General features: G+C 50.5%; 1 protein-coding gene across 3 annotated transcripts; it reads right to left on the bottom strand.

Annotated features, from left to right (window-relative positions):
* Positions 1 to 8,489: 8,489 nt before the first annotated feature.
* Positions 8,490 to 11,062, bottom strand: C2H16orf54 (chromosome 2 C16orf54 homolog). 3 transcript variants are annotated; one of them, XM_045786265.2, is made up of 2 exons: positions 10,913 to 11,062; positions 8,490 to 10,267 (listed from the first exon to the last, which is right to left on the bottom strand). In XM_045786265.2, the coding sequence occupies exon 2, from the start codon at positions 10,265 to 10,267 to the stop codon at positions 9,593 to 9,595; it is 675 nt and encodes a 224-aa protein (XP_045642221.2). In that variant the 5' UTR covers positions 10,913 to 11,062; the 3' UTR covers positions 8,490 to 9,592. The 3 variants fall into 3 exon arrangements, with proteins under 3 accessions (XP_045642221.2, XP_045642222.2, XP_045642223.2); XM_045786266.2 differs by having other exon boundaries at positions 10,908 to 11,059; XM_045786267.2 differs by lacking the exon at positions 10,913 to 11,062 and adding an exon at positions 10,732 to 10,900.
* Positions 11,063 to 18,408: the final 7,346 nt, after the last annotated feature.

The raw sequence follows: 18,408 nt of genomic DNA on the forward strand, positions 1-18,408 counted from the left end.
AAGGCAGAGGCTTAACGACTGAGCCACCCAGGCGCCCCTTGAATATATTTTTTAAAGATTTTATTTATTTATTTGACAGAGAGAGAGCACAAGCAGGGAAGCTGCAGGCAGCGAGAGAAGCAGGCTCCCCACTGAGCTGGGAGCCCGATGCGGGACCCTGGGATCATGACCTGGTCTGAAGGTAGATGCTTAACCGACTGAGCCACCCAGGCGCCCCTCATTCGCATTGCTTCTGACAAGAAACCTGATGTCATCTTTATCTTTGTACTTCCGTGGTAGTTGTCTTTTTTCTTTGGTTGCTTTTTCTAAAAAATTGAAATATAATCCTCATACTATAAACTTCACCCTTTTAAAATGCACAATTCAGTGGTTTTGAGTATTTTCACAAAGCTCTGCAACCATCACTACCAGCTAGTTCCAGAACATTTTAATCATTCCCCAAAGAAGCCCTGTCCTAGTCTGCAGTCACTGCCCTTGCCCTCCTCCCCCGACCTGTGATAGTCTGCCTCTGTCTCCTTGGATTTATCTCTGGCTACTTTTTTGGTGTGTGATAAAACACAGATAGCATACAACTTACCATCTTGACCATTTTTAAGTGCACAGCTCAGCAGGGTGAAGTATATTCCCATTGTTGTGAAACAGATCTCCAGAACGTTCTCATCTTACGAATCTGAAACTCTACCTTTATTAAACAGTAACTCCCCTGCTCCTCCCTCCCCACCAACCACCATTCTCTTTTCTGTTTCTATGCATTCGACTACTTTCAATACTTCCTATAAGAGGCATAACACGGTATTTTATCTTTCTGTGATTGACTTATTTCACTTAGCATATTGTCCTCAAGCTTCATCCATGTCGTAGCCTGTGACAGGATGTCCTTCCTTTTCTTTTCTTTTTTTTTTTAAGATTTTATTTATTTATGTGACAGAGAGACAGCCAGCAAGAGAGGGAACACAGCAGGGGGAGTGGGAGAGGAAGAAGCAGGCTCCCAGCGGAGGAGCCTGATGTGGGGCTCGATCCCAGAACGCCGGGATCACGCCCTGAGCCGAAGGCAGACGCTTAATGACTGCGCCACCCAGGCGCCCCAGGATGTCCCTCCTTTTTAAGGCGGAGTAATATTTCCATTGTATGTCGAGACCACATTTTGTTTCTCCATTGATCTGTTGATGGACATCTGTGTTGCTCGGCCTCTTGGCTACCATGCAGAGTGCTGCTATGAAACGGGTGTGCTTTGAGACCCTGCTTTCAATTCTTTTGCAGATGTACCTAGAAGTAGAATTGCTGAATCCTATGGTAGCTCTATTTTTATTTTATTTTTTTTAAAGATTTGTTTATTGGGGCGCCTGGGTGGCTCAGTTGTTAAGCGTCTGCCTTCGGCTCAGGGTGTGATCCCGGCGTTCTGGGATCGAGCCCCACATCACGCTCTCTGCTCCACTGGGAGCCTGCTTCTTCCTCTCCCACTCCCCCTGCTTGTGTTCTTTCTCTCCCTGGCTGTCTGTCTCTCTGTCAAATAAATAAATAAAATCTTAAAAAAAAATAAAGATTTGTTTATTCGGGGGGGAGGGGCAGAGGGAGAGAGAATCTTTAGCAGACTTTGCACTTGAGTGTGGAGCCAATGGGGGGCTCAGTCCCACAATCCTGAGATCATGACCTGAGCCAAAACTGAGAGTTGGACATTAACTGACTACACACCACCCAGGCTCCCTGGTTGCTCTATTTTTAATTTTTTGAGGAACCACCATGTTGTTTTCCATAGTGGTTGCACCATTTGGCATTCCCACCAACAGTGCACGAGGGTTCTAATTTTGCCACATCCTCGCCAACATGTATTTTCTGGTTTGTTTGTTTGTTTGTTTGTTTGTTTGTGAGACTGGGGTGTGTGCAGCACAGGCTCCATGCCCAGCGGAGAGCCCGACGCAGGGCTCCATCTCACAACCCTGAGATCATGACCTGAGTCAACATCAACGGCGGGACGCTTAACCAACGGGGCCACCCAGGCACCCCCTCTGGTTTTGGTTTTTGTTTTTATAATAGCCATCCTAATGGGTGTTATCTCATTGTGGTTTTGATGTTCATTTCTCTGATGATTAGTGATGCTGAGCTGTCTCTGATTACTTTTAGGATTTTCACCTTATCACTGGTTTGGAGCAATTTGATTACGACGTGCCGTGGTGTAGATCTTTGTGTGTGAGATTTGTTGGGCTTCCTGGATATGTAGGTGTATAATGTTTTCTCTGTGTCCCTCTGTCTCTCCTCTCCTTCAACTCCAATTACTCACATATGAGGCTGCTTGAGGTTGTTCCACAGCTCACTAATGTGCTTTTCATTAGAAAAAAATTCTTTTTCTCTGTATGTTTCATTTTGGGTAATTTCTATTGCTCTGCCTTCCACTCGACTAATCTTTTCTTCCCCGATGTCTAATCTACAGCTGATCCCATTCAGTGTATTTTCCATCTCTGACACTGTCATTTTCTTTAAAAAAAAAATTTTTTTTTATTTTTTTAAGTAATCTCCACACCCAACATGGGGCTCAAAGTCACAACCTCGAGAGCAAGAGCTGTATGCTCCCCCGGGTCAGCCAGGTGGCCCCCGACCTTGTAATTTTCATTTCTAGAAGTTTGATTTATGTCTTTTTTATATCTCCATGTCTCTGCTTAACTTTTTTAACATATGAAATACAGTTATGATAGTCGTTTAATGTCCTTTTCTGCTCATTTTAATTTATTTCGTCAGTTCTGAGTTGGTTTTAACTGATTAATCGTTCTCCTCATCATTCTTCATATGTTTCCTGCCTTTCTACCTGCCTGGTAATCTTTGATCGCTTGCTCAACATTGTGAGTTTTCCCTTCTCAGGGCCAGGTATTTTTGTAGTCTGTGTGATTTGTGAAGCCGGCCCAGAGCAGTGCTTAGCTTAGGGTTGATTGCTCCCCACTCCTGAAGTCAAACCCTTCCAGAATACCCTGCCCAAAGCCTCGTCACATTTTCTAGTCTGACTGGTGGGAAAAGGCCCTGAGCAAGGCTCCCTCCAAAGATGGCACTTCCCCTGGTGTCCTCCCCTGTTTTTCTTCTCTCTGGGATTGTAGTGTTTCTGTTACTGTCTTTCACTGTTTGATGTCCAGTGTTTCGAAAACCTTTGTTTTGTGTGTTTTGTCTGGTTTTGTTGTGGTGGTGGTTGTTTCCGGCAGGAGGGTAAACCTGGTCCCTGTCACTCCTCCTTGAGGAGGAGCGGGGATCTTGGCTTGTGTGTTTCTAAGAGTTCCTCAGGTGATCCAGGGTGCAGCCAGGTGAGGGGTTGAAATGTTTTTTCTCGGGGCGCCTGGGTGGCGCAGTCTTTAAGCGTCTGCCTTTGGCTCAGGGTGCGATCCCGGCGTTCTGGGATCGAGACCCACATCAGGTTCCTCCACTGGGAGCCTGCTTCTTCCTCTCCCACTCCCCCTGTTTGTGTTCCCTCTCTCGCTGGCTGTCTCTCTCTGTCAAATAAATAAATAAAATCTTTAAAAAAAAAAAAAAAGAAATGTTTTTTCTCAATCGAATAGAAACTTTGATTATTCCCTCTCCTCCATTTCCTCTGTGCTCTCTTTCTGGAACTTCTGTTAGATAAATATCAAATGGATCGATCATCTCTTAACTTTTCTTTCATATTTTCCATTTCCTTGTCATTTTGCTTTTCAACCTGAGGGATGTTTAAAGCTTCTTTGTCTCAACACCTTCCTTTGATTAACTTTTTAATCTGGGCAATTAATTATATTTTTTTAATTTCCAGAACTTTGTCTTATTCTCCAATTACCATGTCTTCTAGAAACTTCTATTTGTCTCATGCTGCATTATCTCATTTATGTGTTTCCTCCAGGGCTGGTTGTTTTGTCTCTTCATCCTAATCCTTTTTGGTGCCACTGAAAGTGGGTAAAAGGAGATCCACGTGGTTCCCCAGCAGGCCGATCCCTGAACAGGCTGCAAGTTCTGTGGGCAGGTGTATTAACTGATGAAAATGCTTCGCTTCAATCCCCTCACCCAGGTGACATTTGGCAACGTCTGGAGACGTTTTTGGTTGTGACATCTAGGGGGATGGCATCTAGTGGATAGAGACCAGAGGTGCTGCCGAATACCCTTATAGCACACAGGAAAGTCTCCCGCCACAAAGAAGTATCTGGGCCAAATGTCAATAGTGTGAAGGTGGAGAAAACCCTGACTTAAGACCATCCGCGGGGTGCCTGGGTGGCACAGTCGTTGGGCGTCTGCCTTCGGCTCAGGGCGTGATCCCGGCGTTCTGGGATCGAGCCCCACATCGGGCTCCTCCACTGGGAGCCTGCTTCTTCCTCTCCCACTCCCCCTGCTTATGTTCCCTCTCTTACTGGCTGTCTCTCTCTGTGTCAAATAAATAAATAAAATAAAATAAAATAAAATAAAATAAAAATTAAAAAAAATAATAAAAAAGACCATCTGGGAGCAGGCTGCCACACGTTGCACCACCAAAGGCCAAGACAAAGAGGGACCCCTCACACCCATTCCAGGCACTTATTCGAGTTTGTTTAAAGGAGATCTCCAGGCGCGCCCAGCTGGCTCAGTTGGTGGAACGTACGACTCTTGATCTTGGGATTTTGAGTTCGAGCACCATGTTGGGTGAGAGATTATTTAAAAATAAAATCTTAAAAAAAAAAAAAGAGGGGCACCTGGGGGATTCAGTCAGTTGAACATCCAGCTTGTGGTCTCGGCTCAGGTCTTGATCTCAGGTCTTTTTCCTTTTTTTTTTTTTTTTAATATTTTTTAAAGATTTTATTTTATTTATCTGAGAGAGCGAGAGAGAACGAGCAGTGGGGAGGGACAGAGGGAGAGGGAGAAGCAGACTCCCCACTGAGCAGGGAGCCTGATGTGGGGCTCGATCCCAGGACCCTGGGACCATAACCTGAGTTGTAGGCAGCTGCTTAACTGACGGAGCCACCCAGCGCACCCCCTCCCTTTTTTTAAATTTCAGGTCTTAAAAAAATTTTTTTTTAAAAGAGAGAGATCTGGGGCGCCTGGGTGGCACAGCGGTTGGGCGTCTGCCTTCGGCTCAGGGCGTGATCCCGGTGTTATGGGATCTAGCCCCACATCAGGCTCATCCGCTAAAAGCCTGCTTCTTCCTCTCCCACTCCTCCTGCTTGTGTTCCCTCTCTCGCTGGCTGTCTCTCTCTCTGTCAAATAAATAAATAAAATTAAAAAAAAAATTAAAAAGAGAGAGATCTTCAACTGACGGTTCATAAGCCACACGTGGCCCACAGACTTGCTTCGTTTGGCTTTTATTAGAATACACACACATATATAAAGTGGCCAACATTTTGGTTGATTTTACCTAAAAACCCAGATTTCTAGCTTCTGTTGGAAAATCAGGACAAACATGATTCATAGAGCTGGGTGGCTGCTGTCCCTACAGACGCGCACGTGGTTCCTTCCCACCTCTGTCCCCTGCTCCACTTGGCCACCTGTCTCCTGCTTGGCCTCTTTACCCATGTGAATTCATGACTCCTGTCGTTTCCTTTTTTCTGGTTTTATCCCGGGGATGTATGCTGACTGTGTACCCAGGGATCGCGGTGGAGTGGCCCTGAGATAATCTTCTCGTTAGTCATCTTGTTTCTCTCCCACGGTTTCTATTCCTTTACAATAACGGCACAGCATACACATAGGAGGACCATATCTGCGGCCCGTAGTGGTGGAGACTTGGGGATTGTCAGGTAAGAGGAGCAGGTGAAGCCACGGGCATGAGTGAGATTGCTCGAGAGAAGCGTGGCAGGACAGAACAGAAGCCACCCAGGAAGGACCGCTGGAGAAGGCGGACAGCAAACAAGTCAGAGACAATGGCCAAAGGGAGGGAAGGGAAATCAGGCATGTAGAAGCACAGGAGCCAAGCAAAGAGAACCTGTCAAGAAAAGAATCAGGGGGGGCGCCTGGGTGGCACAGCGGTTGAGCATCTGCCTTCGGCTCAGGGCGTGATCCCGGCGTTATGGGATCGAGCCCCACATCAGGCTCCTCTGCTATGAGCCTGCTTCTTCCTCTCCCACTCCCCCTGCTTGTGTTCCCTCTCTCGCTGGCTGTCTCTATCTCTGTCGAATAAATAAATAAAATCTTAAAAAAAAAAAAAGAAAAGAAAAGAATCAGGACGTCTCATGCTGCCTACAGGAGGCTGTGCAGTGTCCTTTAATTAAAATATGCAGGTCGTGGGGCGCCTGGGTGGCTCAGTTGTTAAGCGTCTGCCTTCGGCTCAGGTCATGATCCCAGGGTCCTGGGATCGAGCCCCGCATCAGGCTCTCTGTTCCGCGGAGAGCCTGCTTCTCCCTCTCCCCTCTGCCTGCTGCTCCCCCTGCTTGTGCTCTGTGTGTGTGTGTGTGTCAAATAAATAAATAAAATCTTTAAAAATATATGCAGGTCATGATTCTGGTGAGAGCAGTTTCTCTAGAGCATGCCGGAGCCCACGGCAGGCTGGAGGTGCTGGGGAGCGGAGAAAACGTAGACTGTTAGGACAGACAGCTCTTTCCAGAAGTTTGGCCATGAAGGAGGTGCGAGGTCACGCGTGGTGAAGGATGGAGAATTGGTTGTTGGTTGGCTGGTTGTTTTAAGGTGGAAGAGATTTGAACTTGTTTATAGAGGAAATAGTCTGGGTCTTATGATGTCCCGAAGGTGTAGCCCCACCATGAAACATGCAGGAATTCGGCATAGAATCAAGTAAACATCCTTTAGAATGTGCAGCTGGGTTTCAAGAAAGTAAGGGGAATCCCCACACAAAGAGGAACTTGAAAATCAGAGCTTTTGAGGCTATCGATATTGGCAACTCAGGGGCTTGGTTTTCAGGTGATGATGTCTTGCCTGGGGCATTGAAATCGGAGACCCTAATACGCAGCTCCACCCCTTAGAGGGGGACACCTTCCTTGAAAGAGCTTTCCATCAGCCTAGAGGGCACAGAAGAACCTTGTCCGGTTCACCCTGAGATCTGATGGCGATCGAGAATCTCTCCCGGGAATTTGCTGCTGACAGCTTGCTCTGGCTTGGATTTGGGGTTCGAGTTTACACCATCTACAGGGTCATGGGAGCCCAGAAAGAGTGAACAAATAACACGGTCAGGGTCGGTCATACCGTTGGAGCGTCCTTGACAGGAGCAAACCCAGAATCTCTCTAGAAAGACACCCTCAACCCTGATCCCATGGCTTCCCACTGATAAGGCTCTGCTGACTCTGAGTTCACAGCCCCAAATTAGAAACTTAAGAGGAAACCATCCGTCATGGATGAAAGTAAGCACCCTAGAACGCCAGACAACGGAATTATTCGAAGAATTAAAAGAAGGACTCAACATGAGAAAGTAACTAGGGCGTTAAAAATGAATGGCTGGCAGAGGTTTAAAACAAAGAGAAAGGACCAAGGGTGAAACTAACGCCCCGCCTGGCCATCCGTCCCCCTTTCCTTGGGCTCCTGGTACATGTGGCCCCTGGTCTGGGTCTGGGAACGTAAAGATGACTCTGGGGACAGCAGGCTGGGCTCCACGGCAGGAAGATCACATCCATCCGCGCGTGCACGCACCCCTCATGTCACAGCGTCCTTAGAGGTCAAGCTAGAAAAGTCCCCATGGGGCACCTTGTTCAACTTTCAACTTGCTTGTGCAGAGAAAGAATGTGAGTCCCAGTAACATAAAAGTCACTTTTTTGAAGTCTCCCCGTGCGTGGGTGGCAAAGCCAGGTGGAGAGCCGGGGCCTTGCTTCTGCTGAGCCCTCGACATGTGAACGTCTGCGCTCTGAATGCTGCGTGTCTGCTGTGTTTCCCCGGTGGACTGTTTGCTCCCCGCGGGCAGAGTCCTCACAACCCAGTCCGGTCAGCTGATGGTGACAATGAGAAGTGACAACGTTATCCAGCTCCTGAGTGACAGAGATGGGAGAGGAGCCCCGATCCCTAGCTTGGATGAGTTATGTGTCCCTGTCTTATGTCACCCGTCCAGCCCCCGCCCCTGCCACTGGAGAGACTGAACCCTGGAGAGCAGCCCCCCCCCCCCCCCAGGGCCTGGCTCAGAGTGCCCTGCTGTTACTTCAACTTCCTTCCTTCCGGCATCCAGGGTGAGAGGGGAGTTCCAGCCCGAGAGCTGGCCGCCCTCCTGAGCAGGAAGAGCTGACTCTTGGCCCCTGGCCAGCAGCATTTCCCGGGGTGTGAACCGGGGAGGTTCCTGGCCATTAAAAAGCACAGGGTGGCTGTTCCCCGTGTAGGACTCTCAGTCATCCTTCCAGGGAGGGGTTGGGGGAGGGGAGGTTGCAGGATGAGAATGTCTAACATTTTCCTAACACTTGCAGACCCACCGATTCTCTTTTCTTTTAACAAAGAAAGAGCAGATCTTTTGAGTCAATGAATGCTTGCAGGGGGGAGGGAACAATGCCCACGTAATATCTTTGTTTACCATGTATTGCTTTTCGTGTCCTACCTTCTATTTCTGGCAAGTGATACTGGTTTTCCATTTGCAGAAGTGATACAAAAAAGGTTCCTTTTCACATAAATTTATTAAGCAAATAGTAAATCATCTTAAAGAAAAACATGAAGTAAATAATAGTACCGGCGGTAAAGTGACAACGGCAAAAATCCTAACATTCACGACTGAAGTTGGGGAAGTCGGACCCCTGGGAATGGAGACTCCTTCCCCTCTCCCCAGCTCCTGGTTCGTCTCCCAGAGTGGAGGTCTGCTCGGACAGACGGCTGTAGAGCCAAGGACATCTCTGAGCTCCATTTCTCCAGGGTGGAGCGTTATAAATAAGCCTGCCTTGGGGCCCATCCGTCTCTCCTGACCGATTCCAGCAAGCTGGGAGGAAGGGTGGCCAGAGGCCGCATATTAGGAGCGGCTCTCTACCCTGGCACGGTTTTCCTTTCCACGTTGGATCGAACTCACATCTCCTCGGCTGGCAGTCGCAGGGCTGTCTGCTGATCTCTGTTAACGAGAGGTCCCAGCTGTAGGCAAGGAAGGGGCCTCTCCAGTTTGTCTGACCAAGTTCCGTGTTGCGAGTTGGGGGTCAAAGCCACAGGTGAGATGTAATAAGAGGATCTTCTGCCTGGTCTTGACCTCTGTGTGTGTTTTCCTGGAGGCATATCTGTGGCTCTGGGAGGCTGGCTTCCTGTCCTCTCCTGGGGGCGGGACTGACCCTCGACACCCACATTCAGTCTGTTCTTCCGCATCCACGGGACCCCCGCTCTCCAGTCTCAGCATCTTAGGGGCGCAAGGAAGGGAGGTGGACACCTCCGTGATGATGATATTTTCTGCCTCTTTGGTACTTTGAGATCTTAATCTGCAACATGATTTTGGTGGCTTCTGGCAGAGTCGGGCCCACCCCGATTCTCTGATTCTCTGTGCTGCAGCCCCGGGTTTCCCCTGCAGCACCAGCTCTGCCCACAGGGAGCCTGAGCAGCCCCAGATCCAGGGAATTGAAATTCAGATGTAAAAGGCAGGCGGTGGTGGGGGGCCTTCTCCCCTGCTGCCCAGGTAGCAGCGTGGGGTCCTGGGCTGGAGCTGCAGGGCCTTGAGGACTGGGAGACTCTCTGAGGTAGGACCTTCCCCAGGGGTCTTTCGGGGTTCAGTCCTCCAGGCCCTGGGGATTCAGAACCCCACACTGGTCCGACCTTCACGCCTCCAGAAAGCGGAGATCTGCTCCAGGGTGACCCGAGGCTGGAGGCCCCACTCAGGATCAGGGCTTCCTAGTCGCTGCCTCTGGGCCTGGGGGCTCCCCAAGGGCACGCTGGCCTCTGGCCTCTGTTCTGGCTCAGCCCAGCTCACCAAGCCTGGGACGCAGGGCCTCTCGTCCAAGGCCTGGGGCCCCCGGAAGGTGCTGCGGGCTGGGACCCTGGGTGGGGGGCGGGGGACCAAGGAGCTGGGAGGGGAGAGTGGGGCTAAAGGGGCAGGGGGGGCTGTTGCACGGGCCTCCAAGGTGCCCCCGGGGGTGGGAGGGTCTGGGGCCCGGTCCATCAGCAAGGGGACCGCAGAGCCGTACCAGTCTTCTGAGCGCTCTCGGGGGGTGCCCCGGGGCTCGATCCACAGTTCTCCTCCCGGGCGCCAGACCAGGGTGGGTGCGTGGTTGCTGGGGTCTGGGTGCTGAGAGCGGCGGAACAGGCGTTCGGCCAACACGGCTGTCGTTAGGAGGAAGAGCGCGGCGAGGGAGGCCAGGGCCAGCATGATGGGGATGCATGGCCCGCAGGCCAGTGGGGGCCACGACCCCAGCTCTGCCGCAGGGAGTCCCACTGTGTGCCCAGAGGGCTGCTGTGGAGTCGAAGGCATCTGGAGAGACAGCGGTAGGGAGAGGAAGCAGATGAGATGGGGTGGGCACAGCCCAGACAGAGAGAGGCAGTGAGCGTCCAGACCACAGGGAGGAGACAGGCAGAGGCCCAAGGGGCTCGGTGTCTGGCCCGGGGAACAGACCCGGGCAGACAGAAGAGCAAAGGGGACCTAGAAGGGCAAGAGAGAGGCAAAGGCTGGAGAGCCAGGGTCCCTCCGTGGCTGCCAGCCGGACACTCCCGCTCACTTCCAGAAGCCCTGGTTCCCTCTCAGACCCAGGGGTGCCTCAGACAAAACTCTAAGGGCCCCGAGGGCTTCTTTCCTCCTGTCTAGCACCGCCCCCACCCCCTGCGCCACAGGTCTTCCTTGGGCCTCAGAGGAAGTGGTGGGTAAGGAAATGAGAAGCTCTCCTCCTCCCCGCCCGCTCCCACCCTGTGTGTGTGCGACCCCCGGCTGCTGGCTGGCACCTTGGATGTTCCTGTGGCCTCACGACTCTCCGTGGAGTGCGTCTTGCTCTCTACTACGGGCTCCACCTTGCTTGCTGTCGTGCTAGGTGTCACCTGTCCCAGCCACCAGCCCTGTCTTCCTTGCTCGTCTCTGCCTGCTGGGCCCTCCACCTGCAGGGGCCCTCCTGGCGCCTCACCTTACCTCGGGGCAGCCCCAGGGCTCCTGGCTCTCCCTTCAGAGCACTCCTCCCTGCGGAGGACGGTGCTAGGCAGTTGCCTCAAAGGAGGGCGGAAGGGAGGGCACCACCTGTTGCTGGGCAACAGTGCCCCAACTCCTCTAGCCCCAGTGGCGTGTTTCCTAGGCGACCTGGGGGGATGTGGTCAATGTGGTGGGGAGGCGCTTCCTGGCAAGAGGTGGGGCCAAACGGGCAGTGGTTGTATTGAACTCAGTCTCACCCCGTAGCCAGGCCCCAGAACATTCTCCCGGAGACCAAGAAAGAGGTCAGTTGCCAGAGCACCGAGGCTCCTGGCTCCCCCGCATGCGGTTGCCCTGTCCCTGGCCTGCCCACAGGGCCCCACCAAACCTGCTCCCTCCATTCAGCCCACACCCCCTCCTGCGTGACCCAGCCTTCCCCATGCTTCCTGTGGGCATGTATCTCTTTGTCTTCAGACCATGTGGCCTCAATGTTGGTTGCAAGACATCTGTGAGGTGAGGCGTGGGTAGCAGCAGAGTAAGGCCTCTGGGAAGAATCCAGAATCCGGCTTAGGCTTATCTCCAAGGCTCTGGAGGTTTGCCACCCCGGTCCTTTCTCCTGGGGTGAGGGGTCAGAGGAGCCTGGGAGCGGGACATGAAGGAGTGTCGTCAGCCACTTGGGTCCCTTCGGAGGGCGACTGTCTACTTTGACTTGTGGGCGGACAGATGACAAGCAGGCCCCGCGTGAGGGTTGTGTCGTGCCCGAAGTCACACAACCCGTGTATGTGGGAGGGACGGGAGAAGCATAAATAAAAATTCCTAGTCTGGCAAGCAACCGAACACAACACACCTCTTACTCGGGATTAATATTTTCTTTTGCAAAATGACAGCCATTTATTGAAAAAGACTAAAAAAAAATACATAAGACTATACATTGAGACGTTAGTGTCTTACAAGATGGTCACAAGGGCAGCCTGACTCACAGTGCTCTGTCCTGGCGGGGTTGAGGAAAGGGCTGGAAGGAGCACAAAGTGTGGCATGGGACAGGAGTAGGTGGAAATAGAGTCCAGAGGCTCCCGGCCCCATGACACATGCTGAAACCTGGTGTGATTATAATTTGATGAGATCATAAGCCTTCAAATAAAACCCGAACTTGATACCACTGAAATGGACACTTAAAAATGGTTAAGATTGGGGCGCCTGGTTGGCTCTGTTGGAAGGACATGCGACTCTTGATTTCGGGGTCATGAGTTTGACCCGCACGTCGGGCGTAGAGATTACTAAAAAAATAAATAAATAAACTTAAAAAAAAAAAAAACCAGATTAGGGGCACCTGGGTGGCTCAGCCGGTTAAGCACCTACCTTCAGCTCAGGTCGTGATCTCGGGGTCCTGGGATCGAGCCCCGCATCAGGCTTCCTGCTCTGCAGGGAGTCTGCTTCTCCCTCTTCCCTGCCTCTCCCCCTGCTTGTGCTCTCTCTCTATCTCTCTCTGACAGATAAATAAATAAATAAAATCTTAAAAAAAAGAACAACAGGTTAAGATAAGTTTTGTTACATGTATTTACAACAATAAAGTTTTAAAAAATCTAAGTAGGGGCGCCTGGGTGGCACAGCGGTTAAGCGTCTGCCTTCGGCTCAGGGCGTGATCCCGGCGTTCTGGGATCGAGTCCCACATCAGGCTCCTCTGCTGGGAGCCTGCTTCTTCCTCTCCCACTCCCCTGCTTGTGTTCCCTCTCTCGCTGGCTGTCTCTATCTCTGTCAAATAAATAAATAAAATCTTTAAAAAAAAAATAAAAATAAAAAAAAATAAAATAAAAAATCTAAGTAACTGAATAAATACATAAATAAAATCTGAAAATTACGTCTGTTCCGTTTTAATCTTTCCTTAAAAAAAAAAAAACAAAACATTAGAGGGGCGCCTGGGTGGCTCAGTCGTTAAGCGTCTGCCTTCGGCTCAGGGCGTGATCCCGGCGTTATGGGATCGAGCCCCACATCAGGCTCCTCCGCTATGAGCCTGCTTCTTCCTCTCCCACTCCCCCTGCTTGTGTTCCCTCTCTCGCTGGCTGTCTCTATCTCTGTCAAATAAATAAATAAAAAATCTTTAAAAAAAAAAGAAACATTAGAAAGATACACGTTATTAAAACCAGGAAGATCAGCCATGATCTGGAATCAAAATTGGATGTTTTGACTCTTTTTTTTTTTTGAGAGAGAGGGCGTATGATTACTCACATGAGCGGGGTGGGGGGGGCGGGGGGCAGAGAAAGAGAGAGGGAACCCCAGGCAGCCCCCACGGTCACCATGCAGGCTGACTCAGGGTTCGATCTCATGACCCGGAGATCGTGACCTGAGCCGAAATCAAGAGTTGGATGCTTAACCGACCGAGCCCCCCAGGCGCCCCTGCGTGTTTTAATTCTCAACTTAACTCTCCTATCACTTAAAGAAAAAAGAAAAAAAAGCTTAACATTTTTTAACTAGTTCCTTAAAAGGTTAAGAATAGAATTAGTTGGTGATCCCGCCACTAAGAACTGAAAGCAGAGGGTCGAGCAGATATTTGCATACCAGTGTTTATGAACAGTGTTATTCACAACGGCCAAAAGGTGGGAAAAACTCCAACGTCCATCAGCAAATGAATAGATAAACAAAATGTGATCTGTACATACATACACATATATGCATAGATGCAGTGGGATATTTTTCCAGCCCTAAAAAGGAAGGACAGTCTGACACCTGCCACAACAAGGCTGAACCTTGAAAACCATACGCTCAGGACGCCTGCGAGGCTCAGTTGGTGAAGCCTCTGCCTTCGGCTCAGGACATGATCTCAGGGGCCTGGGATCCAGTCCCGCATCGGGCTCCCCGCTCAGCGAGGAGCCTGCTTCTCCCTCTCCCTCTGCCTGCCGCTCCCCCTGCTTATGCTCTCTCTTCCACTCTCTGACAAATAAATAAAATCTTAGAAAAGAAAAGAAAACCGCATGCTAAGTGAAATAAGCCAGGCACCAAAGGACAAATACTGCAGGATTCCAGTTCTACGAGGTCCCCAGAGCAGTCAAACTCACGGAGACAAAGAAAGTAGAATGGTGGTTGTGCAGGGCTGGGGGAAAGGGATTGGGGAGTTGTTGTTTAATGGGTATAGAATTTCAGTTTGACCAGACGCAGACGTTCTCTAGATGGACAGTGGTGATGGGTGCACAACAGTGTAAACATACTTAATGCTACTGACCCGTACGCTTAAAAATCATTAAAATGGTAACATTTATGTTGCATGTATTTTACTACAATACAAATTTTCAATAATAATACAGAAAATTGAAACATAGAGAAGGAAATTATTGCTCGCAATCTCCTCACTCCCAAAGCCTGCATTCTTTTTTTCTTTTTAAGTAATCTCTACACCCCACGTGGGGCTCGAACTCACAACCCCGAAATCAAGAGTCACGGGCTTCACTGATTGAGCCCGCCAGGTGCCCCAGCTTTTTAATTTTTTTTAAACAATCTTCTGCTGGGCGGGGATCAGAACCCAGATGTCCTGACGGTCAGGTTCCTCTCACTCCACGGCTCAAGAATTTCTGAAAACAAAAATCAGGAAGTTACTCAAGGAGTATGTGCAAGAGAGAAGTCTCTGGGTCAGAAGTCTATGAAACAGGCCTTGGGGTGGGGGGTGTCTTCTGGGTTGATGGGGTGCTCCTGGGGCTAAGTGTTCGGGGAGGAACCTGACGGTACCTGGAACCAGCGAGGGAAGACTTAATTCCCATAGATTAGGCAGCCGGCTTGTGGGCTGCTGCGTGCGGAGTTCTGTCCCTGGGGCTCTTCCCTCCTAAGTGTGTGTGGTGGTTTTGAAACATGTCTGTAAACCCCTCGACATCCCTTCTGTCACAGGGTTGAGTCTCGTGCCCCATCTCTTGAACACAGGCTGGCCTTAGTGACTGGCTTCTAATGAATGGAAGAGAGTAGAAGAGACAGCATGTCCCAAGTCTAGGTTAAAAAAAAGGGACAGGGGGCGCTCGGGTGGCTCAGTCGGTTGAGCGTTGGCTCAGGCTGTGATCTTGCGGGTTGTGGGATCGATCTCCCCTTCCGGCTTCACCCTTAGTGGGGAGTCTGCCTGAAAAATTCTCTCCCTCTGCCCTCCCCCTGCCTAAAATAGATAAATAAATCTTAAAAAAAAAAAAAAGAGGGGGTGTGCCTGGCTGGCTCAGTCTGTGGAGCACGTGACTCTTGATCTCAGGGTTGTGGGTCCAAGCCCCACATTGGGTGCGGAGATTATTTAAACAAACAAACAAAAAAAAAACTTTTAAAAAATTAAATAAGTTTTTTAGAAGGGGGGCAGTGCCTGGCTGGCCTAGCTGGTGGAGCATATGACTCCTGATCTCGGGGTTGTGAATTCAAGCCCTGCATTGGGTGTAGAGATTACTTAAAAAAAATCTTTTTTTTTTTTAAAGATTTTATTTATTTATTTATTTGACAGAGAGAGAGACAGCCAGAGAGAGAGGGAACACAAGCAGGGGGAGTGGGAGAGGGAGAAGCAGGCTCTCAGCAGAGGAGCCTGATGTGGGGATCGATCCCAGAACGCCAGGATCACGCCCTGAGCCGAAGGCAGACGCTTAACGACTGAGCCACCCAGGCGCCCCTAAAAAAAATCTTAAAAAATGAAAATAAAATTTATTTTTTTAATTTTTATTTTTTAAGATTTTATGTATTTATTTGACAGAGAGAGAAAGAGCACAAGCAGGGGGAGCAGCAGAGGGAGAGGGAGAAGCAGATTCCCCGATGAGCAGGGAGCCCGATGTGGGGCTGGATCCCACGACTCTGAGATCATGACCTGAATGGAAGGCACACGCTTCACCGACTGAGCCACCCAGACACGCCAAAAAATTTTTAAAAAGGGACAGAGCTCCCACCTGGCTTGGGCTTGCTATCTATGTGTCATCTATCTATCTATCTGTCTATCTATCTATCTATCTAATCTCAGTGCTCCCTCTTGCAACCCAGTCGCCATGTGTGAGGAAGCCCAAGACACATGTAGGTGCCCTGGTCCAAGGGCAGAGTCCTTCCCAGCTACAGTCCCGATGACAGCCAACATCAGCCACCCACCTGTAAGTGAGCCACTGCTCAGATGACTCTCGCCCAGCCTTCACTCCTCCCGACGTGCAGCCTACACCAGCACTCCCCACTGCGCCCTCTTTAAGACAGATTTATGAGAAAAGTCAGTATCACTGCCTTAGGGCACTACGCTTCGGGGAGAGCCGTAACCCCGGAGCAGGTCACTGGACGGCTCTCTGGCAGGGCTCTCACCGGATGAGTAAGGACCGCGCTCCAGAGTCACCCGTGGGGCCTTCTCCAGCGCTCTCTTTATCCCTCTGCCCTCCCCCACCTTCTCTTCTGCTGTTTGAGGGCCCTCACGGGTGTGTGTGTGTGTGTGTGTGTGTGTGAGAACAGTCGCACCGAGGTGGGTTAGGAAATGCCACAAGCGATTCAGATCCTCCCTCCCGCTCCCTGAGATCCACTAGGCCTGTTCTGTGCAATCCAGTAGTCATCAGCCACATGCGGTTCTCCAAATTCAATTTAATTCAAATAAACTAAAACACTCAGTGCTTCAGTCTCACTAATTGCATTTCAGGCGCTCGGTAGGCGCATGCAGCTGGTCGTGGCCGCGGACCGGGCAGCGCGGCGACGGAACGTCGCACCCCCCAGAGAGCGCTGTTGGACAGTGAGCGCTGCCCTTGAACCTCACTGCCCAGAGCGGCCTGAGGGCCCGCGAGGGCAGCATCTCCTGGGAGTGCCTTGGCGTGCCGGCCCAGACGTGGCGAATCAGGGGTTCTAGGTGATGCGGAGATGACAGCACCGGGCAGAACCTCACAACCGTGGCTGGACATCAGAAGCACCTGGGAAGGTTTTTTTAAAAAGCTTCACTCGATAGGGGCGCCTGGGTGGCTCCGTGGGTGAAGCGTCTGCCTTCGGCTCAGGTCATGATCCCAGGGTCCTGGGATCGAGTCCCGTGTCAGGCTCCCTGCTCAGCGGGGAGCCTGCTTCTCCCTCTCCCTCTGCTGCTCCCCCTGCTTGTGCTCTCTCTCAAATAAATAAATAAAATCTTAAGAAGAAGAAGAAGAAGAAGAAGAAGAAGAAGAAGAAGAAGAAGAAGAAGAAGAAGAAGAAGAAGAAGAAGTTGTTCAGCTTCAGCAGATGAAGGAGACTACAATCAACCTTGAGCTTCTTCCGACCAGATGGAATTAAACTATGTTCCCTGCTCTGTGTTCTCTGAAAAGCACAACCCCAGTTGGTGAGGAGCAGAGAACCAGACAGCAGATAGCTGGAATACACTTGGAAACTGAGGCTTAGAAAGGTTGCAGTAGCCCATCTGGGGTGACCCACCACCCCAGTTGTGTTTGGATCATCCTGGTTTTAGGTACGCATGTATTTTTTTTAATTTAAGATTGTATTTATTTGAGAGAGTGAGTGAGAGACAGAACATGAACAGGGGTGGGAGGAACAGAGGAAGAGGGAGAAGCAGATTCCCTGCCTAGTGGGGAGCCGGACATGGGGCTCGATCCCAGGACTCTGGGATCATGATCCCAGCCGAAGGCAGACGCTTAACCGACTGAGCCATCTGGCACTCCTGTATGTATTTATTTATGTAATGTAAGCTCTATGCCCAACGTGCGGCTTGAACTCGCAACTCCAAGGTCAGGAGTTGCACGCTCTACCGAATGAGCCAGACAGGCAGCCCAGGACCATCCTGGTTTTAGCACCCGAAGTTCCACATCCCAGAAAACCCTTTAATTCTGGGCCAACTGAGAAAGTTGGTCAACGTCATCCAAAGTCACACCACTCAAGGGCCGCAGCTGAATCGGAGCGCAGATCTGACCCTCTCCAACCTCCTTCTCCTGCTGAATGAATGACTTACTGAGTAGGTCAATCACAGGAAACACAGCCAGAGCTTAGACAAGAGAGTCCAGGTACTTCCTGTTGTTTTCCCCTTCACCATCGCCCACTCTGCAGTGGGGCCTACCCCGCCGACAGTCCCAGCCCTCACCCAGGGCCATCTTGCTGCCAGCCGGGAAGAAAGACAGGGCTGAGCTCAGGAGTGTTCCATCACTGCTCAGGGCCTGGCGCCTCGCACTGACCGGCTGCTCAGGATCCCAAGAGTCAGAGATTCCAACCTTGAGAGCTGTGAAAAATGACAAGATTGGGGGTGCCTGCCTGGCTCAGTCAGAGAAACGTGCGACTCTTGATCTCGCGGTCATGAGTTCGAGCCCCATGTTGGGTGTAGAGATCATTTACATAAATAAACTTGTAAAAAGTGATAAAAATGAATTAGGAGGTTCCAAGTGCCACCTCTTTGGGGGAAATCTGGGGAACCTGGGTTTTGGAACCAGTCAGCCCTAGGATTAAATCGGAGATTCCTGGCTCAACAGCTGTGAGACCCTTGGCAATCTATTTGGTTTCCATTTTTCCCAAATTCCCAACTTGAGGGGCTGTTAGGGGGTAAGAGCAGATAGTTTATATAAAGC

This window comes from Ursus americanus, chromosome 2, assembly GCF_024610735.1.
Source record: "Ursus americanus isolate L20-20 chromosome 2, mUrsAme1.1.p, whole genome shotgun sequence".
In the NCBI taxonomy this organism is placed as follows: Eukaryota; Metazoa; Chordata; class Mammalia; order Carnivora; family Ursidae; genus Ursus; species Ursus americanus.